At 37.5% G+C, this 27,783-nt stretch overlaps 1 protein-coding gene across 1 annotated transcript in view; it reads left to right on the top strand.

Moving 5' to 3' along the window:
- LOC134658813 (homeobox protein OTX1 B) overlaps positions 1–27,783 on the top strand; it is a 96,650-nt gene that overhangs the window by 47,644 nt on the left and 21,223 nt on the right. The window contains exon 3 of the mRNA XM_063514476.1: positions 13,210–13,364. Within this exon, the coding sequence (XP_063370546.1) occupies positions 13,210–13,364 (155 nt within the window). The remainder of the gene's footprint in view (positions 1–13,209; positions 13,365–27,783) is intronic.

Here is a 27,783-nt window from a genome sequence, read left to right as displayed (position 1 = left end):
AGTCTGAAAAATATCGTGCGTTGCAGATGTTTTATAAATGAAAAGCAATAGAAACTTAAAAACAAAAGTGTTTTTTTCATAAAAAAAAGGATTTAATCGATTGTAAAAACTTTTGAATCACGTTTCACCTAAATTATTAACATGATTGTGATAACTGGTTTACCTACGCGTAAGCCTTATCGAGGTACTTAATCTCATGAAATTCACGAACGTAAAATATCAATTCAGACATAATATTTTTGAATAATTAATATTTGATTGTTTCGCTTCCATAACGGCACACACACGCACACACAGCGACAGTTTTACTCGCTTTTTTTTGTAACCAGGTGCGTTATGTTTTGGAGAGCTAGGTCTCAATTTTTAAGCTCTAAGAGTGCACTTTAATGCAAGTCGTTTCACCATAATAAAGTCATCGCTATGCCCTACAGTAGTTATTATTATCATCCATAATTGGCCGAAGTGCACTACCTGATAAAGTCGCAGCACGCGCCGGCACGTGCGGCGTGGGGCGTGAAGATAAACACAGATACTTTCACATTGCACTTGAAATTGTTGGCCGATTGTTAAGTGTGTTTCAACCCTTAGCTTTACCACTACTCCGTGAGGTGCATGTATACATTCAGCAGCAGAAGTGCTAAGCGGGCCAGGCCCCGTAGACAACATGCCAATTGCCAATCGCTAACGCTCCGTAGCGAACGAAACGCAACTGTCACTGTCACACTAATATGGAAGAGTGATAGAGAGACACAAAGCGATTCGATGGCGAAGCGATTGTCACCTTGGCTAGGCCGACAGGTGTTCAAAATGATCTTGACGCGACTTTATTGATGAGAATAAGAGCGTGTCAAGGTAATTTTGAACACCTCGCCCGCTTAGCAACTTCTGCTGCTCACTGTACAAAGGTGAAGCACATTACTGACTGCATTACTGTTGCGGGGTCGTTGTTGCCGCCGCCGTATCTGTCAATTTCTTGATAGAGTCTGTTCGGAAAGAGAAGAGTCGTGAAATGTATGACTCTAAAATGAGTGACGTTCGCCGCTGCATTACTGCCGCGATTATGACATTCCTTCTGTCACTCTCTTTGTCAAGGAAATTGACAAATAGCGACGGCAATAACGACGCCACAACAGTCATGCTGCAGTTGACATCTGAACGTCACTTTAAAACTTTTTGCCTCAACATCGCCTCCCCTTCGGAATATCCTCTTCCTAGTCCTTTCAGCAGAAAATACTGGCTGGAGCTACCCCTTCAACTGAACTGAAACAGAAAACACATAACGTCCCGTCCCGTCTCAAAAATCCTCCCCAACCTATGACTCCCACCGAAACCGAGCAAACACTTCCATTAACATGTAACCCAGAATAATCTAATGCTTCCACACATTACCCCCGCTACAACAAATAAGCAATAATTTATTAGATAAATTTCAATTCACCAATTCAGTTAGCGCCCTAACGCTGGCAACATTATGATGGTAATAAAACCTAGTATCCCAGGCACACACACAACCAAAAACCAACTTTAGTTACCCTAAAACACGGTTGAATTTCGCAGGAGTTTTGGTTATTTTCGTTTGCTAATCTGTCACAACTTGTCGCGTCCCCCAGGGCTGTGTTGCCAACGCAATTTATGTGTTAACATGATTTATAGGCAGGCAACCCTCGGTGGGTGTTGCTTGGATAAATGGCTATGTATTTTGGGAGTAAGTTTGCGCTGGCGTGGGCACTAGGAAGCACCTGGGGCGATTCCCATAGGCTGAAATCTGTTGTTTAGGTATATTGGCGACCGGTCTGGCCTAGTGGGTAGTGACCCTGCCTGCTAAGCCGATGGTCCTGGGTTCGATTCCGGTAAGGGCATTTATTTGTGTGATGAACACTAATATTTGTTCCGGAGTCATGGATGTTTTCTATGTATATAAGTATGTATTTATCTATATAAGTATGTATATCGTCGCCTAGCACCCATAGTACAAGCTTTGCTTAGTTTGGGGCTAGGTTGATCTGTGTAAGATGTCCCCCAATATTTATTATTATTGGAACTTTGAGTAAACTGTATAGAAATATAAATTATCGATATTAAACTTTCGTGACACATATTTTAAACTGTTTAGACGACAACGGACAAGTGAGTGAAACCGATGTTGTCGTCTAAACAGTTTGAAGTATAAATTGTTAAAACAACGGAAAATTACAATATCTAGGTATAGGTGATTTACCAGCTCAAAGCTGTCAAATATTTAAACAATCCCCCGCCTATTGTCGAGGTATTTGATATTTTTGGTCACCTTGGTCGCCTAGATGTAGTATATTTAGGCACTGTTTCTTTGAAGCCAGTAGGTAATTCATGTTTTGTAAGGTAAGTACCTATAAATACCCAAGATTACATTTTTCTTACTCTAATTTCGTCATACTTACTGAAAATCCGCGTGACTTAAAAAGACGACTAAAGTCTGACCACGCTAAGTTTTCATGCCAAGTGCTATGTCAAGTATGGAGCTTATAGGGATATGTATGCATTCTTACTAGTACAGGACTCACGAACGCCATATTGAGTAGCGTACCCCGGAACAAAACATGTTTTTTTGGTATTAAACCTAGATGGCGTTCTTATTTAGCGGGCTGTAGGTGGCGTAATATATTCCGCAAGAGGGCGCTGCCACTAGAAGAGTCGTAGACGTTGTAGTTGTTAGTTGTAGTTCTTAGTTTTTCTTAAAGGAGCGGATATATAGTAGATTAGTCCATGGTACAATGGTACTGCCAAGTATATGCAAAATTAGCGTCTAGGGCAGTCTAGGTCAATAATGTGGAATGACGTATGGAATGTAAATCACTAAAAATTACTAAAATTTTAGTTCCTGAAGTAAATGATAAATCATGCCTAAAAGTGTATTTGTTTATATTAATATTAACAATCAATTATAAAATGTACAGAGATTAAGAGCAGATGCATTCAACAGCCCAATTATTCGGACCAAAGTGAATTCTAATCTGATGCAAAATCTTAATCAGCTAATTTAAAATATCCTGGCAACTCCCTGATCTAAAACAACAATCCGGGATTAAAAACAAACGACCATCACCCTTTCACAACTGTCAAACTGACAGTTGACGTTCCCTCTATAAAAAGTTGTCCATGACATTAGAGTTCAAAATGGCGGATGTCAGCGATTGCAGCTGTGCGGATCACAAACTTTTGAAACGACTATCAACACCCTTATTCAGCTAATTTTAGAGTTTAAAATCTCGAAAACAGGTGCATTAAAGTTTGTTTCTTAAGTGCGTCTATCAAAGTTTTTAATATTGTAGATATAAGGTTTAGAATTGTTCGAATCGGGGGTTTTATTGTAAGGGCGTTTGAGAATATTTTACACATCATTAGCAGATAGGGAGGGTCGGTCAAACACCGTGAAAAACGGGAGATAATGTATTTGCCGATGCTAATAGGTGGTGATGGCGCGTGCTGTGGATTTTTGGAGTTAATGGCCATGACTTAGGAAGTTTTTTAATGGGTAGATATAGGTACTAGGTTTGAAGAATACCTATACATTTTTGCTATAATCAGAGATCGGACAGATTGGCGTCATTGCTCGCAATAATGTGGACATGACTCCAAATTTGATTAAATAATTAATCATAAAATTTGTTTTATTAATTTTTTACCTGAAATTTAATTTTGTTCCCTAGTCAATAAATAGCACTTAAATATATTTTTGATTTTAAAAAATGAGTACCTAAAAAAAATTTGGAAAACATACTGATTATTTTTTTAATAAATTTACATTATAATAAGATATCTTTGTGTTATTTATTGATTAGGAATCAAAATTAAACCTCAGGTAAGAAATTAATTAAATGATCAATTATTTAATCAATTTTGGAGTCATGTCCACATTATTGCGAGCAATGACGCAAATTTGTCCGATCTCTGGCTATAATTCGTTCAACTGAAACGGATATAAGTGCATACACATATTATGATTTTTTTAATAAGCTGTTTGGTATTCTAATCTAATCTAATATGCAATGTGCATATGGTTATGGTTACTGCGTTGTTTATTTTTATGATTTAAAAATTATTTGATCCTTCGTGTTATGACTACATATTTTTATGATCCAAACCTTTAAATTGGATTTATTACATTAACGGAGATGTTCATTAAAGTTAATTTAATGATAAACCGAAAAGATATACCTATGTAATATCAACTGAGCTAAGCATGTACGGAAAACTAAACTATTATGTAGCCTGTTTATAAAGAAATGTAATCCAAAATCAATTCTGTATCTATTCTTTGCTGGTATTCGTTCGTAAAGTACTTAACAAACTTCGAACTAATGGGCACTGACGTAATAGTGAAATGTATTCAAAATATTGAAACCACAAACCGCATTTTCCTGAAACAATATCCCTCGCATGCCTCCGAGCTCGTCCCAAGCGCGCATCGAAAAATCGTTACAACACCGATACCGGATTAAAACCGAATAATACAACCGAACCGTCCATTCAAACGACGTCCAAACAAACATTTCATACGAAACTGTCACATTACCTAGCCATAGAGAAGTGAAAATAAATAGACTGACATCTGTCCCTCTCTAACTTTAAATCTGACGTGGGTCGGAAGAGGACGGATGCGTTTCAATTGTCGTAGCTCACAATAGGGGCTAATCCTCGTGACATGACGTAGTTTTTTTTAAAGATTTTTATCTCTATGCCCGATTTCTGATAGCTACCGCTTGTTTACGGCGGGGTTGTCTATGGTGCTAATGGTATATTCGTGTCTCGTTACGAAAGCGATGGAGCCGATAATGTGGTGGTTTCGCTTTGGGTCGAATTTCTCCGTCGTGTTTGGTTATTGGGAGATTGGCTGATAGGCTAATTTTAAAATGGTTGTCATACGACGGACAAAGAGCTCGACTCGGTATCTGATGTTGACGCCTTCACCGAAAGTTTCACTACAATCTAAAACAAAGATACATAATATGGAGTTGAATTGATTGCCGCTTTGGCATTATCAAAATGTACGTATATGCCTTCTATGGTCCCATCAAAGGACCTTACCAACTGCAACATTTGTACTAATTATTAAAATTGGTATAGCTACAAAAATGATATGTATATGTAATTCTATACTAAACATTTAAACTGTTGGCTATGTGCGAAGTTGATGGTGGGGGAAATACAAGCGAAGCCAACGCCTGACGTGCCTGACGTACTTAGTAAAAAATGTAAAAATATGATCTTTTGTGGGACGACAACTTCATACTACGTATTTGGCAGCTGTCATCCGTCAAATAAGCAATATGTCCGACACTCACTAACTAAGACGGCGCAACAGTTATATACGGAGCGAATAGCTCACTTACTAGGTACCTCTAGATCAGACTGCCTTGTGGCACACCTAGTTGTACCTACAACGGAAACAATACTTCAAGAACAAGATTGCACCTTGTGTCATCAGTGTCATCACCAACTGTTCAATGTCATTATTTTCATAATAAAATCAAAAGGATGAACATCCTAAACTCCAATCCAAACACGAAACTATCGAAATATCAATCGATCGGCGCATAAAGAATAGAGCAGACTCTTGCGGCATCACTAAAATGCTAGAGTCTGTTCGGAAAGAGTCGTGAAATGTATTGGGCCCCATACATTCCACGACTCTTTTCTTTCCGCACAGCGTCTAGACGCCTTTTTTTAATGTTAAATCATAAATGCAAATTGTAGGGTAACGGCACCAGTGGCCAGCCGGGTACCAGTGGTCAGCCTTATGAGCCGTTTATTGGTCATAAATATCTGGTATATTCGTTTAAACAAATCGCGAGTACTCAAATAGGAGCTTTGATTCCTTATTGGTTAATACGTCACACGACAAGTGCGGTGAGGGAACGGGGGGAAGAAATATACTCCTTCATACAGGTGCTGTTTGTCGACGAGTGCAATAGTGTCATGTCGGCCATATTTTTTACTGCACGTGGTGTTCTCTTAACAGGCAAGAAAAACTATGTTTTAATGTTAAAAGTTATTGTTTTTGTTAATGATTGGTTTATTTATTAGTTTATCTATTAAATTGCATTATATTTGAATGAAAATATCAATATTTCACTTATAAATTGAGGGGGCTGGCCACTGGATAACACTTTTTTCCAAAGAATCTAGTGCCCAGCCCCCCACGGCTGACCCTTGGGTTATTCGTTTATTTTATTATTTTCGAGCCAATGCGACCGTTAGGACCGTTAAATTTACATTTTCAAATTTAGTTAGGCATGCCCTAGTCAATTTAAAGTAAAACCCAGTAGTCAGCCGCATTTGAAATAACGTTTTAATGCGGCTGAGCACTGGGTTTCGCGGATCCAGTACTCAGCCATTGACCTTGCTTGGTACGTCGTCGCCAAAAATATGTCCACATTTTTAAACCCTATCTCATTGAAATAAGGTTCAAAAGTGTATACATATTTTTGACGTTAACTATACATAACTATCATTTTGCTTTTTCCTGGTCGGTATATGACTTTGTTTATTAATGATAATTAGATCTGCATAGACTCGATTAATTATTTTTTACCGAATACCTACTAGGAACATAATTATATATTACCTGATTTACCTCATTAATTTTTGACGGATTAATTATTAGAAAATAAATATTGCGATTCTTAGTTTGCAAGAATAATGTTAGTTAATTAAGTACCTATGGCCAACAAATTTCGTGTCATAAGAATTGTATGTACCTATAAGATTTTTTATTTATTAAATAAGTAAACAAGTAGGTAAATAATACAAATGTATATGCAAAAAAATTATAAACTAAAATTAAAAACTACAACTAACTACAATAACAATAACTAAAATAGTTCTACATGACATAAAAGCTCTCCAAGGGGCCTCTACGTGTTGAATCTGTGTCCCCACGCAATCCTATCAAAAAAAGCGGCCAAGTGCGAGTCGGACTCGCCCATGAAGGGTTCCGTATTTAGGCGATTTATGACGTATAAAAAAAAACTACTTACTAGATCTCGTTCAAACCAATTTTCGGTGGAAGTTTACATGGTAATGTACATCATATATTTTTTTTAGTTTTATCATTCTCTTATTTTAGAAGTTACAGGGGGGGGGGGGACACACATTTTACCACTTTGGAAGTGTCTCTCGCGCAAACTATTCAGTTTAGAAAAAAATGATATTAGAAACCTCAATATCATTTTTGAAGACCTATCCATAGATACCCCACACGTATGGGTTTGATGAAAAAAAAATTTTTGAGTTTCAGTTCGAAGTATGGGGAACCCCAAAAATTTATTGTTTTTTTTCTATTTTTGTGTGAAAATCTTAATGCGGTTCACAGAATACATCTACTTACCAATGAGAGGAACTTTCGGGGGAGGTGTAATATGGCGATTAGCCAGTTTCAATGTTTAGCAGTAACGCTTTGGTTTACTGCGACATAAACGCATATTGCTTGTGTCAGCGCAACCTAACGTGTATAAAACAATAGGCATTTAGAGAATAAAGGTTCAGAATGTTCTTATACTAGCACACATAAGGTGTTTAACTTCTACTCCCATCACCTGCTCGAAGTGGAAGTTAAACACCTTATGTGTGCTAGTATAAGAACATTCTGAACCTTTATTCTCTAAATGCCTATTGTTTTATACACGTTAGGTTGCGCTGACACAAGCAATATGCGTTTATGTCGCAGTAAACCAAAGCGTTACTGCTAAACATTGAAACTGGCTAATCGCCATATTACACCAAGTTTCAACAGTATAGTTCTTATAGTTTCGGAGAAAAGTGGCTGTGACATACGGACGGACAGACGGACAGACGGACAGACGGACAGACAGACAGACATGACGAATCTATAAGGGTTCCGTTATTTGCCATTTGGCTACGGAACCCTAAAAACCGGGATTATAGGCCCGTGATATCCAAGGAGATACAAATAAACTAAAATAGTAATAAAAAATAGATATTTGTATAACATCGTTGATTTTGATATATGCAAAAAATTATAAACTAAAATTAAAAACTACAACTAACTACAATAACGATAACAAAAATTATAAAGAAAAAATAAATATTATAATATCGTTGATTTTGATATAAATATTAGTGATTTTGATCTAATTATTATGAATAGTTTATATAAGCTGAGTACTGGGTACACAGAGGCTGCTTACTGGATTTTGGAGGCTGACTACTGGAGAAAAGTGCCATTTTTTGTTTAAACTTAATTAGAGATATTATAAAGAGGATTGTTATTTTTTTAAATATTTTGTTTTAAAACTATGATAAACAATTGATCTAACCATGTCATTTGTTTAATTATCCGACTAATGCTGTAGAAATGCCGAACGTTCAAACTTAAAAAAGTCGTTATAAGGCTGACTACTGGTGCCTTTACCCTAATTAATCTATCAATTATCCAAACACGGAACCGGTTTACGATAAACAAACCCACACGCCGTGTATGCAAATCTTAACAATTTCACGCTCCATAGACTCGACGTGTAGGCAGAGTTTAAATGGTAAGCCTGTCGGTTTAAAAAGCTTGCAAAGATGTAGTTTCGTAGTTTGGATTAGGTTAGCGCCGTTTAATGCGATTTAGAGGACAAATTATAATATACGATTGCTTAACAAGTGAATGAAGCTTGAAGTTATTTGGTGTTATACCTAGACCACTTGTTAAACAAACAAGTTTGTTGATATCTCATAATCATATGAAATCAGACGCGAAGGTATATTAGTATATACATATAATATTATATCTTTAATAAAAAAATTGTACGGTTTATATTAAAGCAAATATAAACCGAATAATAAGAACTGAGTATAGATTTGGATTTACCTTCAGTATCAGCCAGAATGAACAAGATTCAATAATGATCATTACTTATAATAAGTTGGAAAATCGTCGTGAGAATTAAAGTGGATAGATTAGTAGGTTAGAAGTTAGAACGCTCAGGTGAGGGGGTAAAATTCAAAGAAAATGTTTCAGAGTATTTCAAAAGTACCTACTTCGTGAAAGCGATGGGATTAATCAAGGCTTACATGTTATACCTATATTTTTATTCCGAGCCGATTTTATATGCCTTTCCCATAATATATCTTCGCAAAATCATATTTCATAGTTTTCCTTTACGCATTAACGCTCAACATCTGCTCTAAAAACTTCTACACCCACCCAACAAACGGTGTACAGTCGCAATCAGATATATCGGAGCGGCCGAGGTGCTCAAAAATATCTGAACACGCACCTAGCACCATGACAATAGAGGCGTGTTCAGATATTTGTGAGCACCTCGGCCGCTCCGATGTCTGATGGCGACTGTACCTATTACTCTGATCTTTCACGGCTCTGATAATCAAGAGGCTGATTCAAATCAGAATAGCCTCCTCCAATAATGTCAAGGCAATATTATAAAGTTCCCCACGTAAACTACCAACGTAAGTCAGGTGTGCCATCAGCCCAAGTTCACACATTAAGTAGCCCATTAGATAACCGACGACGTGCGAAAGTGATCATAAAATAATCATAACTTATTTGATCTTTGCCTCCATTAGGCAACCGAGATGAAATATTACGCTGACGCTCATAAAATAGCTGGTCGTTCACCTTACCAGTTTGGGGAATTGTGTTAAACTTATTGAGTATTTAGTGCTTATAATCGAAATGTCACTTTCGTTATTTAATTAATTGGATATATTTTTCTTTTAATAGTTTATTATTTTTTATTTTATAATTAATATATATTTACAATATTTACAAAGGTATTACATCAATTTTAGACGAAACCTAATGTCACCTGGGGCATAGTCCCCAGGACACTGGCCGCATTTCCCCGCTGTATGGTTAAACTCAGTCTTTGGGCAAAATATGACCCTGCTCGTAGGTCGCCAGACACCCGAACAAGTTTTCGGGAAATATCCTTTATAGTTTATTACGTATATATAGCTGGTCAACCAAATCTTGCCAGTAAAAAAAGGCGCGAAATTCAAATTTTCGATGGGACGGTATCCCTTCGCGCCTACATTTTTCAAATTTGCCGCCTTTTTCTACTGTCAAGATCTGGTTGACCAAGTATATTTCTGTAATCGGCAATGGCCATTTTTATTAAAAATAATCGGGGTTGTAAAACTAGATAGGACATAGTATTATGTAGAGGCTATGTGACCTAACACTGCACCGAATTTATAAGTGATAATGTGTGGAAGTAACATTATATAGTTGGTCAAACCAATTTGTCAGTCAATAAGAACCAGGAAAACTATACTCATCCTCTTCTTCTGGGTGTAAGACAAATATAGTATGATTCTCTCTGTTTCTCTATGTTTAAAATGAGACAGTCCTTTTACAAACTATAAACGTTATATTTTCATAGAAGTTTGACATTTATGGTGTAGAATTGGCTTGATCCGACTCTACTATAGAGTCCCAATACTATACTATTTATATAGTTAATATATAGTTATACCTCCCTTATAACGCTTTTCTCATAAAGTATAGTAAAACTAAGGCACATATAACAATTTCTTGTCTATGATATATTATGTTTTAATAACATTGACATTGGCAAATGACCATAACCTAACAAAAAATGCCTCACACTAGTAATTAAAAAAAACTAATCATAATTAATGACTTCCAATTGACTACATCACACTGTAACCAGTTTTCGCTGAATATCATTATTTCCATGTTGACTAAAATATGTATATTTGTGCGTATTCGGATTCCCCGTGTTATTGTTATAGTTATAATAAAACTGACCGAATTCCTCTACTGTGTTACGAATTACAAATTAGTTTTAGAATTTACAACTTATTTTATACATACTAGAACAAATTTAATTACGAGTATTTTCAGAAAATATTAGCAGAGCACGCTGGTTCGATTCCAGCCTGGGGCACTAGAGGCTTGGGTCAGTTTTTCTGAGTATATGACATTTATTTCAGTTTATAACTTATTTTATGTTGATATTCTATTGCAGATAGGGTTAAAACCCCCATATTATGCTAATTGAAAAAATCATTTATTTACAAACAAGATATATACAGTGGTTTTACTAAAAGAAATTAAAAACTAGCTTAAATCTAAAATAGGCCCTTGAGGCATTGTACCAAGGATGCTGGCGACATTTCCTCGCTGTATCGCAATGCTGATACGTTGTGCGAGGTAGCCGCCAGCTCTTCGGTCACCAGTTACGTCAACCAGACGCTTCGCGATTTTTGCGAACAACTTATGCGCGCTGGGACCCCATGGACCTAGAGTTTCAATTGAAAATATTTTTAAACCAAATGAAAGTCTCGTCTGTATTCTATGGTACCTACCTATATCTTTCGATCATTCCTAATCAATCTAATTAAAATAAGTGTTCCGTGAAGACAGTTTTGTACGGAACACTAAAGCCATGTACGGAAGCTATTATAGTCCGTCAAGCCATTTCCGTCAGTAGAAACGAGCGGCAAATTTAAAATGTAGGCGCGAAGGGTTGACAAAGTTGTTTGACCGGCTATAGAACTGAGAGGATTGCAAAGTTTACCCAAAAGTTTCAATTAATGCAGGCTGCTTTATTACTCTTCATCTTTATGGCACCACATTTTCTTCGTCTCTGTTGCTAATTCAAAGTAGGTTAGTTTATATTTAAAATGGAGGCTACCGATAATATGCGCATGCAATCTACCTAGGTACACTATTCATAGAAGTTTATTAAACGATACAGTACAGTATCATAATGCTTTAATTTATCACAGACATTCCTTTGGTAGCACTTTCATTTTGTAACTGACAAAGTACTCGCAACGCAATCTTCGCTCGTGCCTTGTGTAAAGCCCTACCAACATGTTACAATTACAATACCACGCAAAACTCTAAAACCATAGACAAAATGTCTACTCTTGCTTGACGCATTTGTCTCGTTTTGTACGCTCCATAGTACCAACCTACACTTACAAAAACGTCTTTCAATTCAACTTAGGAATGTATCTGTCATCATTCACAAAACAAAACAAACTCGAAAGCGGGTCATATGTTAATACCTGTAATCCTACACAATTAAAAACTATACCATCATATTTCAAACTCAAATTACATCCAAACTTAGAATAAAATCGACATCTGTACAACTAGTAAATGTTTCAGACGTTTAAAAAGATTAATTTTTGTCTATGCGCGTTGAATGAATGGTCAAAGACAGACTGCTTGTCTCGACTTTTGTGTACCATAGAGCATAGACTAATTCCTTTTCATTTTCAGTTAGGGAATGTTATTGTTTGTCAAGATTACACGTTTACAAGTACTCAATAGATTTGGTAGCTTGTTTGTTTAGCTTGACAAATTGCCTTTACTATAAAAAGAGAAAGCCTGGATATAACGTATGCTGATTCAGCATACGTTATATCCAGGCTTTCTCTTTTCAGCATTGCTGAATGGTTAAGCTATCCTTAGAAGGTAGGTAGGTAGGTATGTACATACAAAAGATACGAGAAGAATTCATAATTTTACTGTAATCTCACGACAAACAATTACAAACACTTCTCTTGATTTTAGCAAGCAAAATAATAAATAGGTATGCTGTTTTGCAAGTTTTGCAAACTTTGTAGGGTCCCATAAGCCGTGGGTCAGACCCTCAGTCAATAAGAAAGACTTTGTACATAGTTTCATCATGGAAGATAGTCTATCTGTCTGTCTGACCAACTCGCTCAGTTACCCAAAATTCATAAATATCTAATACCTTTAAACGAGCAATTCTTGTTTATTTATTTATATATTTATTTATTTATTCATATATATATATATATATATATACATATATCGGGGATCTCGGAAACGGCTCTAACGATTTCGATGAAATTTGCTATATGGGGGTTTTCGGGGGCGAAAAATCGATCTAGGTCTTATCTCTGGGAAAACGCGCATTTTCGAGTTGTTATATGTTTTCCGAGCGAAGCTCGGTTACCCAGACATTGTTACATTAATATCACATCAAACTTTTCAAACAAAAGTGGGTAGGATTACAGTGTTAGAGCTCAACGAGGGTACGGGGTGTTAGGGTCGGTCGCTTACCATCAGGCGGGCCGTATGCTTGTTTGCCACCGACGTAGTATACAACAAAACACACAACCCTTGATGTCCTATTTATCCATACTTGGTTGACAAATATATAACTAAATACATATTAATATATATTTATCTTTTCTCAGGCGTGAATCCCCGAAAGCAGCGGCGGGAGCGAACGACGTTCACACGCGCGCAGCTCGACGTTTTGGAGGCGTTATTTGGCAAGACGAGGTACCCCGACATCTTCATGAGAGAAGAGGTGGCGCTCAAGATCAACCTGCCGGAGTCTAGAGTTCAGGTAACTTCTTCTTTCTTCTCTTCTTAAAAGATTTACTTGTACTTAAGGTTGTAGAATAGGTATGAGCCGTATGAGCCGAGCGAAACAATGTAGATAGCGGGGTCCCTTTGTTTCCCATAATGTATTGTTTGTCATATTATAATTAGTCGTAAAACTGAAAACGTTAACTTTTTCAGGGTTTTCGTAAGGTTATTTTATAGATACATAGGTTAGGTTTGTTTTATGGCAATCCTGGGTATCATCTTGGGTCGTCCCATTCGTTTTTCGTCAAGTTCTTAAATTAGTCCTATTCTGCTTTCGTCACTCATTCTACATTCGTCACAATCGTCGGTGGCTTTCAATGTAGAATGAGTGACGAAAGCAGAATAGGACTAATTTAAGAACTTGACGAAAAACGAATGGGACGACCCAAGATGATACCCAATCCTGAAAAGTGACCCGTTTCTGAACCAAATGAATTATGACTAACAAAAATGCGGGCAAACAATACATTATGACTTAAAACTTTTTAGGAAGCAATAGAGACCCTGTAGATAATACTTATGTGTGTAGTGTAATTGTAGAGGTAGATTAAGCCCTTTTTACGGAACATTTGGACCAAAACATGTCAATAACTAGAATAGCAAGCCTTTTTTCCAACGTGCAATAAGCAAAATTTGAGCAACAAATAGTTATAAGAAAATATAAATATAAACATCAAACAATAATGGCGTGGATGAGCGGGTGAATAGTACGCTTCAACAGATTTTTTCTAGACCTAGTTCGTGTATGTAACCATCAACCGAATGATCTATATAATCATCTTAATTGGTAAATATATAGTAGGGTCATTCTCTCATTTCGTGCAAATCGGTGAGATTCTCTCGATTTGTAATTTTTCTTTTAAATGGTAAACTTTTGGGTTTCGTCAATTTGTGGATTCATTTATTAACATTTTTCTGCTAAAGGCACCTTTGTAACCTTATTACTTTTCATTTAATAAGGCTACTGGTAATGAACTACGCGCTGGTAATGAAATCGGCCGAGATGGTAATTTTATCTGTGGACGGTAATGAAACAAACTTATGAAATCGAACATAAAAAAACTGTATTTCAAGAAAATTAACACCAATTAAAATCGACAATATTAAAAACATGTGTCTTAAGCACTGTGGAGATGATCAAACCGACTTAACATACACTTGGGGTTGACAATCTCAACTTATAATGTTCAAGCTAGATGGTACATTTACCATTTACTTATCATCATTATAAGTCGAGATTGTCAACCCCAAGTGTTTGTTAAGTCGGTTTGAACATCTGCGCACCATATCACATAAAACGTAGTTTTCAAATTTTCAAAAATTAGCATAGACAAAATATATTTAAATCATTCGCGTTTTGTACCTATGTAATTTATTTTTATCGTTTTAACCCTATAGTGTGGGGTGTCGTTGGATAGGTCTTTAAAAATAAATAGGAGTTTGCAAACAACATTTTTTGATAAAGTGAATCATTTCGGAAATAATAATTTAGAAAGAACAAAAAACGGTTATTCCTTCTAACTTTTGAAAAATCGATCCAAAAATATGAAAAAAAAAATCATAAAAATAGTGCTTAATAAACTCATTCAAACAAATTAAAGCAAACTTGATAAGTTAAGCCGTTTATGAGTTATCGCTAAAAGTCTTCCCTTCTTATTTTATTTAAAAGCCTGGCAACCCTTATTTGTGATCGGATTTTCGCAAGCAACCCTATAACCACATAATAGTGACCGGGAAAAGATAGGCAACCTAGTTGATTTATATTGTACAAGTTGTATACTTTCCATTGGAACTTATTTTGTTTGTCAGACAGATCGGTGAAATTTGAAAAAAAAAATTTTTTTTCAAAAAATAATTAAAAATAGTCTTGACCATATTTCTTTAAGCAACCCTATTTATTTATGTTCAGGAACATATTTTCTTTCATAATATGTAAGTTTCATCCGTCAGACATATCGGTGAAGGTCGACCATCTTAGACTACAAAGGCTCCCCTATTATCATATACAGTTTTAAATGTTTATAACAGCGTAGTATTTATAATTACTAAGCCTCTTTTCATTAAATGCACTGCCTCGAATATATTATCATTACCTTCTTAAATCATTCATTACCTTCCCCAGTAAAATTGGAAGGAAAAGAAGTGAATGAAACCGATATGAATGAAGTTTTGGAAGTTTTTGTCGCCTACATCAGTTGGCATCAGACCTTAATTTTGCAGAATAAACCATCTGAAAGGCGACACTAAAACACTTCATTACGTATAATTATAATAATGTACACTTGCTACTTACTGTATAAATCACGCGATGGCGATGAAGACTATCGAGAACCACACTCCTTCCCGACCCGAGAGATCGTATATATTTTCGCTAACAGTGGCACACGGGCATCCGCTACGAGATCATGCGGCCAACTGACTGACGAACAATGTGTTGCATCGGCGGTAGGCGCTATATACCCTCGCTATGTAGCAAAATATAGCTAATCTATTTCTCGCGTCGGTAATGAAGAAATTACTTGAACCATACACTTATAAGGCTGTATAGTTTTTATTATTTATTTCTAGCTTCTAATATTATACGATTTAAAACATAACTAAATAAGTCATTTATTGCACAAACAACGAATTTTCTATTTGTAGTATCTTAAGGTTAAAATGTAGGTCAAAGTTATATCTTCACGCGTTACATATAGAGATGAATGAAAAAATTGGGTGTTAATTGTACATATAAAGAAAATACTAACTTTTTTAGAATTGTTCATTGGAGATACATATACTTTAGGCCCTATGTTACAACCTTGCATTAACAGATATTCGAAAACGCCACCACATTTTTGGTAAATTTCCGAAAACACCGATTTGCACGAAATGCGAGAACGACCCTTAGCAAAATTTAAAAAAGTATACGGAGAATAGCTTTGGTTTATAAATTTGTTCTTAAAGAACTTCTCAAATACATATTAGAAACTGATTATTAATTAAAATTATGTTAAATATAATTTCCTACGAGACATGTTGAAAGCCACGAACTGTATCTACACTATTAAGATTATCTCTTAAATCTCATCCCAATCGATAAAGCAAGAAGCTTCAAACGGTAGCTTATTTACTCCGATAATTATAGATAATAACGTTAAAATACCGAGAGTGTGGTGAATCGTTAAATCCCCCCTACTTTAAGTGGACTAGTTCCAAACCAGCCCTTATGGCTTTCACTTAAGGTGTTGTATGTGTTCTTTCGATATTCTCAATTAAGTTAAGATAGCCTGTAGATAAAAAGTATAATCCGGTATAATGGGAAACCACCCATAAAGTGTGGTAACCGGATTGGCTCTTACATGCTGAGATAGTCACGGCCCTCTTGTGTAGGATCGAGCAGTTTCAATATCTGTACTCGCAGAGTGCTCAAAAATATCTAAACATGTACTTAACGTCCTTACAATAGAGCCGTGTTAAGATATTTGTGAGCTTCATGTTCGCTCTAATATGTCTGCTTGCGACTGTGTTAAGCCTCCCGTTGATTCCCTTTTCTAGTCTCCTGCTATGTCCATAGCCCGTTAGAATGTATTAGTACCTAAACGTTGTGATAATCTATATTTACATAGGCATTTAGCAAGTTACATGACACAAACTTTAAAACCTACCTACCTTTACCTACCTCCCTACCTCCTTTGTCTACCTAGCTTTATTTGACGTTCATAAGCGCATTGTAATTATGCCTACTTGAATAAACTATCTTTTATCTTTATCTTTAAAACCTTTGGATCTTCACCTTTAAGAGCTCCACAGACTTTACAACAAATCGTATGCGATTTTTGATAATTGCACGTTGCAATATAACGCAAATCGCATGCAATTATCGGTGACGTATGTGGAGCCCATTAATTTACTTCATTTAGTCGCCAGATAAAACCATAGACGAAAGCAAAGCCCGCAGCTTTTCATTTCAGCCAACATAACAAACAATTCAAAATGGCCGCCGACAGCGACTCGTTAGCGAGATAAGAAGACGATAGAAGATCTAATCGAGAACATAATTGGACAAACATGAGTTTAATTATTTTTATAACGATCTTGTTAGTCGTAGTCTTTTGTAGTTATCGTTGTTGGATTAAAAATAATAGGGCCCCGCTATAGTAACTTGGAAAATCTCTTGACCATTTTTTTTTAGTTTCAACATTTCAAAGATGGACATTATCAACCTACAGAATATAAACACAAAACATAAATACAAAAGAACGACAAATTATAATCAATGAAAACTGTTTCAATGAAAAATTAATAATATGTATTTGTAATTTTGTATTACTTTTTTTAATGAAATGTTTGGTTTATTGGTACATTTTTATTAGTTATTTAGCGCTCAGATACATAATAATATTCATAGGAAGTTAACATAGACTGATCTACTATTTGTTTCGTAGTAACGCGAATTTATTATGGTTTAAGAATTTATTTCTCAAAACAATTGTTTTTGAAAACTAGGTAGGTATAGCAGGTATAGGTACGAGTATAGGTAGGTAAGTATAGTACCTATATTTTTTTTCCTGTAAATAATCACCAATATTACCCGAAATACCACAAGTTATGTGGTATAAACGCCCAACGAAAAGTAAAAAATGTAAAAATGTCAGGTTGACAGATTCTACGAAAAGTCACGTGACTACTTTAGTTTCGATACTTTCGATAGGCGTTGTCTATCAACGATTGTCGTCTTAGCTAAGCTCCTATTTATTACAAGTCTTACAACGTTACGAATAGGTACTTGTTCAACCTCTACAACTAGCTATCGAAAACTAACCTCCAAAAATACCGAATCACGCCAAAGTCATTCTATCCGTGCTCCGCCACGGCCCGCACGGATTAGTGCCCCAAACTTGTACCCATTGTGCACATTTGTACCCCATTGTACCCATTGTGCCAGCTGAATGACTAATGAAGTAATTTTTACGAAAAGAGCAAACGATTGAAAGTTTTATTTGAATTGGGGCGGAAGGATTAGGTATATACCATTTCACTAATATGGGCGATTTAAATTGTTATAGGTTACATAATACATGATAATATCTAGTTAAGTAGCTCTATTACATACATAAACAATGCCTTAAAATATTTTCTATGAAGACTAAATAGAAAATATTCCCTGTTACAAAACGTATTCTACCCTCCTTCACACTTTGGGTTGTTTTTTTAGGAGGACCTAACAAAAAAAATTCTTAAAACCAGGGACACCTGTGATTTTCAACAAGGTCACAGCCCCTCCGAATTAAGTACTTACATATTAGAACCGATGGGCTATTGATGTCGAAGATGATTCAGCACAGGATTTAGGTATTTAACAACCACTTTGCGCCGCTGTTTACGCTAAATCAAAAATATTACCTGCAACAAAACTTCTTAATAACCTAGCCCTTCTTTGTTTTTTACGAGAGCCTCACAAAATATTCCGTTTGTATTTCTTCTGTTTTGCGTTTCGTCTTCAACTGCATTAGTTAAAGAGTAAACCAATTAGCGCGACCCAAGTACCCTTGGTAGCAAGTGTAGCAACTATTTATCAACCACTTAGCCCCGCTGTTTACGCTAAATCAAAATATTTTATGTAACAAAACTTCTTTTCTTATATTCTAGCCCTTTGTTTTGGTTATGTAGCATAATTTCTAAAATCAAATTTCCTAAGTACGAAATTCCTAAAGACAGAACTGTTGTCGCCGCGAGGTGGCAGCACTTGATGACGTCGGTTGACGTCACATCCGAGCGAGCAGAGTGGGCCGACGGGTTCTCACGCCACCAAGTTGTGATGGAAGGGAGAAGACCGGCGCGCCTCACTTTTGTACTTGACTTCGAGCGAGAATGTTGTCTTGATAATTATTGATATTTATTGTACATTGTTGATCAAATTAATTATATTGGTTATTTATTACTACAACCCTTGGCTTTCATTTATATCAGAAGTGCGCGAACCGCGCCATGGCGCCAAAAAGGAAATATAAAGAAATAAGTCGTAAAAGTAGAAGTAAAAATAAAAATTCTCATAAAAAACGTAGATATAAAGACAGTTCGCCCTCGGAGTCAGGCACGTCTCGAAGCAGTTCGTCATCAACATCAAGTAGCAGCAGCTCGGGAGACAGCAGGCGACGGCGGCGGAAAAGCAAGCGGAGTCGTAAGCGCTCCGAAACCGTGAGTCAGAATGCATTATTATCTTCGGTGATTCCTGAGTTTGATCCGTTGATTGACGATATATCTATGTGGCTCAATGTTGTGGATGCTAATGCTCGGGCTTTCGGATGGTCAGATAAAGTAATTAAATATCAGGCGTTACAAAAGTTACGAAATACTGCGAAAACTTGGTATGATTCGTTACAAAAAAATCGTACGTGTTGGACTTCTTGGGATTGGAAAGATTGGCGCAATGAAATGTTAGACACTTTCCAAATAAATCGAAATATGTATACGTTGTTATCGGATTTAATGAGTGCTAAGCCCACCGAGGGGCAGTCGTTGTACGAGTTCTACTTCCAACAAAAAAGTAAGATTGATAGGTTGCGGCTATCGTTTAAAGAGAAAGATGTGATTTCGATTATAGTAGGGACTATTGGCGATACAAATATTTGTACAGCAGCTGGTAATTTCCAATATTGTGATGAATTAGCTTCATTTTTACATGGCAAAATACATTCGAGGGTAGAAACGAAATTGTTAAATAAAATTAATGCAGTCAACGTTCCGTCAAAACAGCAGACTTCTCGGTCTAATAATAGTGGGCCTGTTTTTAGAAAAACAGACCAAACCAATAATCAGGGTTCGTTTAGTAACGAGCATTCGCAAACGAAAATAACTTGTTTTGCTTGTGGTGAAATGGGGCACAAAAAAATTGATTGTAATCAAAAAGACTCCTTGAAATGTAACTTTTGTCAGAAACCGGGACATTTAGAGGCGGCATGTAGATCTAAACCGAAAACAAAGACCGAAACGTCTGCTGAAGTGAAGTGTATAAGTACATCCAACACTAAAGAAAAATTTTATAAAGAGGTGTATTTAAATAACTGTAAACATCAAGCTTTCATTGATATGGGTAGCGCATGCTCATTAATGGAATCAAATTTGGTTGCTATGTTGAATTTAGTTCCGCGGCGGTTAGACGCGCCGGTTACGCTCACCGGGTATAAAAAAGATATATGCAGTGTGGTGACGGAAGTGGTGTCAGTGATGCTCAAATTGGATAAGGTACAGTTAGAGGTAGAGTTTTATGTTACAGATGAGATATCTGGATGTGACACGCTAATAGGTAGAAATTTTACTGAAAACGAAAATATTATGTACACTCGAGTGGGTAATACATTGATGTTCCAACCAGTAACAAAAGAACAAATTTGTTTGATTGAAACATCGATGTTCAATGCCGATAATGCAGAGCACATTGAAATTCTAAATCAACTTTTTACAAAATATCCGAAGTGTGTAGCAAATGACTTATCCAATTTGGGGAAAACATCATGCGTTGAGCTAGATATTGAAGTTACCACGAATAAGCCCGTGTGTCAGCGACCATATCGTATGTCGGAATCGGAAAAGAAAACTACACGGGAAATAGTTGACGATTTATTGAAAAATAATATCATACGCGAGAGCAATTCACCCTACGCGAGTCCGGTTTTATTAGTTGATAAACCCAATGGTCAAAAACGATTGTGTGTCGACTATAGACAATTAAATAAGATAACTGTAAAGGAAAAATACCCGATGCCGATTGTAGAAGATTTGATAGATAGAATGCGCGGTTGTAAATATTTCACGTCATTAGATTTGAAGTCAGGGTATTATCAAATTAAAATTAAAGATGATTCTATTCCTAAATTGGCGTTCATTACATGTGATTCAAAATATGAATTTTTAAGAATGCCTTTCGGGGTTTGTAATGGGCCTGCAGTTTTTCAGAGGCTGATGGACACGGTATTGGGTAAACTTAGATTTGGACGGGTTATATGTTTCATGGACGATGTATTAATAGCGACGGAGACACTGGAGGAAAACATACAATGTTTAGAGTCCGTTTTGAGTATTTTACAAGATAATGGTTTAACAATTAATTTAGAAAAGTGCAATTTTTTTCAAAACAAGATAAACTTTCTTGGCTATGATATTTCGGGCGAAGGAGTTCGACCAGGCACGAAAAAACTGTCTGCAATCAAAGATTACCCAATACCAGAAAACGTGCATCAAGTTAGGCAATTTCTTGGGTTAGTAAATTTTTTTCGAAAATTTGTGAAAAACTGTGCAATTTTATGTAGTCCTTTGACGAAATTGTTGAAAAAGGGTATCGCATGGGAATGGGGTGACGAACAAAATAAAGCTGTGAACGCATTGAAACAAGAACTATTAACAAACGCGCTACTTACTATATTCGACCCCAAATTACCTATTATTTTATATACAGACGCGTCACGTGATGGGATCGGATGTATTGTGGTACAGGTTACTAAAGATGGTGAAAAACCAATTTATTTCTATAGTCGACAGACAACGGACGAAGAAAAAAAATACCATTCGTTTGAACTCGAGTTTTTAGCCATTGTTGTGAGTTTAAAGAAATTTAGGCATTATCTGTTGGGAAATCAGTTTAAAATCGTGACTGATTGCAATGCGGTAAGGTACACTATTATGAAACAAGAGATAAATTCGCGCATTGGTAGGTGGGTGTTACAAACACAGGAATTTAATTTTGATATTGTGCATAGGCCGGGGACTCAAATGCAACACGTAGACGCGTTAAGTAGAAACCCAGTCGGTAACTTGGCGGCCCCTGTTAATGAAAGTGTGATGGCAATCAATGTTTTGGAATCTGATTGGCTATTATCGGTACAGTTGCAAGACCCTTGTATATGTTCAATTAAAGATATTTTAGCGTCAGGCGAGGCCGAGTCGCATAAGCAAGTTTTTAACAACTATGAATTGCTAGGGAATAAAGTGTATCGTAGAACTGAGTATGGTAGGAGATGGCTAGTACCCAAACAATGTATATGGCAGGTAATAAGGGCTAACCACGATGATATAGGGCATTTTGCTGTAGATAAGACGATTGAACGTATAAAGAGCAAATATTGGTTCTCTCATATGAAGAAAATTGTAACAAAATATGTATTTACACCAACAATCACAGGAAACTTTGAGTCATGACACTAGTTGCATATAACTTGTTTTGTCTCTCGTATTTATATAGACTTACCGTTCGTTTTTTGTCCCTTTTGCTTTGCCATATCGCTTCTATTATCATTTCTATTAATTTTAAGTTTAGGTTAGGATTACGTTTTGTATGCTATGTCGCAGAACTCATAGACAGCCAGCTGTACTGTATTGCCGTTACTTGATGTGGCTGAACAGGATTAGTGACACTCGCGGTAATGAGTTTGTTACGCCCACTTAATATTGTGTTGTCCATCTTCTAGTTTAACTTTTCCCATGGTGCGACCATGCCATGCCATGCTTATGCAGTTTTAGTTTCGCACGTCGCCGCTGGCGCTAGCAGTTGCAGGCAAGCGTTGACGCATGGTATGGTCGCGTTCATAATTTCTTAATTTCTCGTCTATTATAAATTTTTGTCTATGTTTATGTTTTTCTTTTCTTTTTGTTTTGTTTGTATTCATAATTCGTTTTCATGTATAATTTTTTGTATTCTCTGTTTTCTTATTTACTTCTTCTGTGTATCTTTTTCAAATGTTTTAATATGTATCTTTTTTTGTGTTATCTGTCGTGGCATCACCGAATGGGCCCTACGGAAGACCAGCGCTGGCTTTATAGCTAGCATTATGCTGAGTTGGGTCCATTTCGTGATGCACACTTATTGTTCTCTTCTGTTCTTGCTGTTGTTGTCTGTACATGTTCGTACATGTTTTGTGAACGTCACGAATAAAAATCTTTTATCTTTATCTAAATAATTGTGTAAATTGTATATATAGTAAAAATGTTCATGGGAAAAAGGCTGGTAAATTGTATCCGATACCTAAATATGCTAGGCCTTTCCATACGTTACATATAGACCACTTGGGGCCCTTTGTTAAAACAACAAAAAAGAATACCTACTTATTAGTTATTGTTGATTCATTTACAAAGTTTGTATTTATAGCCCCGGTACAAAACACCAAAAGTAAATGTGTAATAAATGAATTAAACAGGATATTTAAAGTATTTGGAAACCCCAAGAGAATTATATGTGACGCTGGAAGTGCTTTTTACCTCTAAGATGTTTCGTGATTTTTGTATCGAGGGAAAGATTAGGCAACATGTCATAGCTACAGCGATGCCACGTTCGAATGGACAGGTCGAAAGGTATAATCTTACAATTTTGGAAGCTTTGCGTAGTAAAGGAGCAGATACCGATAACAATAAATGGGACACTCATGTTACTGACATCCAACAAGGCATCAATTCCACAATTAATAAGTCCACAGCCGCTGTCCCAAGCGAGGTATTTTTTGGATATCGATTGCAAACTGATTCCGATAACCTTGTTGACGATATTGAGCAAGCAGTAGATGTAACGGCCTTAAGAAAGAAAGTCGATGAAAACATAAAAATAGCTGCAGAAAAACAAAAACAATTATTTGACGCGAAAAGAAAAGAAGCCCGAGTATATGCTGTAGGAGAGCTAGTTGTTATTAAGATACCCAGTCAAAGCAATGACGGACAAAGTACAAAATTACTTCCTATTGTGACTGGTCGTATGCCTATTACATACCTAGTATTAACCTAATGTGTTCATTACAAAACACACAAACTAGAAAGAAATACTTTGTATACTAAAATCTCTTTCAGTCGCATATTTCATACATGATTCCAATGGATAGTGTAACAATTACAACTTGAAGCACACTTTTTCATATTTTGCCACTTGTGGTCTCGTTAAATATATAACACACTATAAAATTTTCGCTATTTAAATCAATAAATTGCGTAAAGTAATCATCTCAAGTTGAAACTAAACTAAATATGTGAACTTTGGCATTGAGAATGACAGTGACATTGACAGCGTGACGTTCGGTCGTATTGGAGTCTGAACTCCTAGTACAGAGTCAATACAAACAGTCCAAAACGCCTAAGATTTTAAACTTCCCGCTATGTTTTGAGTATGTTTGCTACTGGTGAACGTAAAATACTTCCACACAGGAGTGTTTTTCGGAAAGAGACTAAAAGTATCTCAAAGTAAAATAATGCTTGCAGGTTCGTGCGTGTAGAGGGGCCATAAAGCGTTCCTTTTTATTCTAATTTAGTCTACTCAAACTGGCTACCCAACTATTGCCTGTGAATGTGTGCGTAGACGTCATTGAGAATATCTCCGTCTTTCTCTAAGACGCAAGCGTGAAAGGGATAGATCTTGGTAGCATCGAACTTTACGACTTTTGACCTCTTCCTCGGTTATAGTAGCCTGGTACTTTTGGTAAACATTTGTCTTGATAAATCACTGGTCGTCGGTTGCATATCGCTAATAGGTACGGGGCAAATGACCTCTTCCTCAGTCATGGTATCCTGGTACTTTCTGATTAATGTTTGTCTCGTTGTGTCGCCATTATGTCGCCGTTATGTCGCCAGTATGTCGCCGTTATGTCGCCAGTATGTCGCCGTTATGTCGCCATTGTGTCGCCATTGTGTCGCCGTTATGTCGCCGTTATGTCGCCATTATGTCGCCAGTATGTCGCCATTGTGTCGCCAGTATGTCGCCGTTATGTCGCCAGTCGCCAGTATGTCGCCATTATGTCGCCGTTATGTCGCCAGTATGTCGCCGTTATGTCGCCAGTATGTCGCCGTTATGTCGCCATTATGTCGCCATTGTGTCGCCGTTATGTCGCCAGTATGTCGCCATTATGTCGCCATTGTGTCGCCAGTATGTCGCCATTATGTCGCCAGTCGCCATTATGTCGCCAGTATGTCGCCATTATGTCGCCAGTCGCCATTATGTCGCCAGTATGTCGCCAGTCGCCATTATGTCGCCAGTATGTCGCCGTTATGTCGCCAGTATGTCGCCATTGTGTCGCCATTATGTCGCCAGTATGTCGCCAGTATGTCGCCGTTATGTCGCCAGTATGTCGCCATTGTGTCGCCAGTATGTCGCCGTTATGTCGCCAGTCGCCAGTATGTCGCCATTATGTCGCCGTTATGTCGCCAGTATGTCGCCGTTATGTCGCCAGTATGTCGCCGTTATGTCGCCATTATGTCGCCATTGTGTCGCCGTTATGTCGCCGTTATGTCGCCAGTATGTCGCCATTATGTCGCCATTGTGTCGCCAGTATGTCGCCATTATGTCGCCAGTCGCCATTATGTCGCCATTATGTCGCCAGTATGTCGCCATTATGTCGCCAGTCGCCATTATGTCGCCAGTATGTCGCCAGTCGCCATTATGTCGCCAGTATGTCGCCGTTATGTCGCCAGTATGTCGCCATTGTGTCGCCATTATGTCGCCGTTATGTCGCCATTATGTCGCCGTTGTCGCCATTATGTCGCCAGTATGTCGCCGTTATGTCGCCAGTATGTCGCCGTTATGTCGCCAGTATGTCGCCGTTATGTCGCCGTTATGTCGCCATTATGTCGCCATTATGTCGCCATTATGTCGCCATTATGTCGCCAGTATGTCGCCAGTCGCCATTATGTCGCCAGTATGTCGCCGTTATGTCGCCAGTATGTCGCCATTGTGTCGCCATTATGTCGCCGTTATGTCGCCAGTATGTCGCCGTTATGTCGCCAGTATGTCGCCGTTATGTCGCCAGTATGTCGCCATTATGTCGCCGTTATGTCGCCATTATGTCGCCGTTATGTCGCCGTTATGTCGCCATTATGTCGCCATTATGTCGCCAGTATGTCGCCGTTATGTCGCCAGTATGTCGCCAGTATGTCGCCAGTCGCCATTATGTCGCCAGTATGTCGCCAGTCGCCATTATGTCGCCAGTATGTCGCCAGTATGTCGCCATTGTGTCGCCAGTATGTCGCCGTTATGTCGCCGTTATGTCGCCATTATGTCGCCATTATGTCGCCATTATGTCGCCAGTATGTCGCCAGTATGTCGCCAGTATGTCGCCGTTATGTCGCCAGTATGTCGCCAGTATGTCGCCATTATGTCGCCAGTAAAAGAGTATAAAAGGCAGGAGCGGACCGCCGGTATTCATTCATTCTTCAACCATCGGCTAGCAGTGACTCTGGTTCTCGGGCGTTTAAGTATTCGGTGAGCAAAGTTCCTCTACTACTGTTACTATGTTTGTTTTTGCCGGGAATTATCCTGGTGAATTTAAACGTGGAAATGGTGTCTGTGTTTGGTTTTGCGGGGACAATATCGTCGTAAAGCTGATCTTAGACTTTTGTGGAGATTCTTTGTTACCGTGTACGGGATTTAAATATAGTGAAGTTTCCTACGCAGTGTTTTTCTAAGTGCCGCCACGTTATGCAGGGACAATATCGTTGCATAGCAGGGACTTGGAAAGCGTGTCTGTGTTTAGTTTTACGGGGACAATATCGTCGTAAAACTGAACTTGGGCTATTGCGGGGATTCTTTGCTACTGTGTGTTGTTATAGTGAAGTTTTCTACACTGTGTTTTCTAAGTGCCGTCACGTTATGCAGGGACAATATCGTTGCATAACAGGGGCTTGGAGAGCGTGTCTGTGTTTGGTTTTGTGGGGACAATATCGTCATAAAACTGAACTTAGATATCGGTGTTTAAGGGAATTTCACTTCTGTGTTTAGTCAGTTTGATTTTGTGAGTAGTTTGGTTCGTAAAAATTGAACCTAGTTATTTTTAGTGTTTTACTATGGGGTCTTTTGCTATATAGTTTAAAACCAGATCATTGTTTGGACTGACTGTTTGTCCGACTGGACCGCTCACCCCTTGCGGTGTTAAATGTGAGCTGTCTAGGAGTCTTTTTGCTCCAAGATGAGGGTTATCTTGGCACCTTCTCTTTACCAACATAGAAGGTGAAAAACGTCTCCCTCCTTAGCTCTCCAATGTCCAGCTGTTAGATGAATAATGGGGATGTCACGTGCGCATCATCCGGAGTAATCTGGGCCCATTTGAAATCTACAGTATTTGGAGGCTTCGTATATTAAATATATTTATTTATACCACTTATATACATAATAGGGCCCTGTCTTACCCATGTTGCCACCCTGCCTTTGTGCAACCCGCCATGGGGGGAGACAAGTCCACGAGCTGTTAGGTTGCATTCTCGGAATCGCTCGCCGAACTCTTACAGCTTCTTAGTAGGGATACACTTGCGTATATTCCAAAGTACCAGGTCGATGGTAAGTACGAACTGTGCTTTGGTTATACTAGAGTAGGGACAAGGGTAGGTTTAGGGTAAATTCACACACTAATTATTCGGAATTTAGGGTTCGTTTTAGTCTTGGTCTGTAAAAC

Source organism: Cydia amplana, chromosome 23 (genome assembly GCF_948474715.1).
Source record: "Cydia amplana chromosome 23, ilCydAmpl1.1, whole genome shotgun sequence".
Taxonomy (NCBI): Eukaryota; Metazoa; Arthropoda; class Insecta; order Lepidoptera; family Tortricidae; genus Cydia; species Cydia amplana.
Note: the sequence above shows the minus strand (reverse complement) of the source record. Positions and strands in the feature narration are given on the sequence as shown.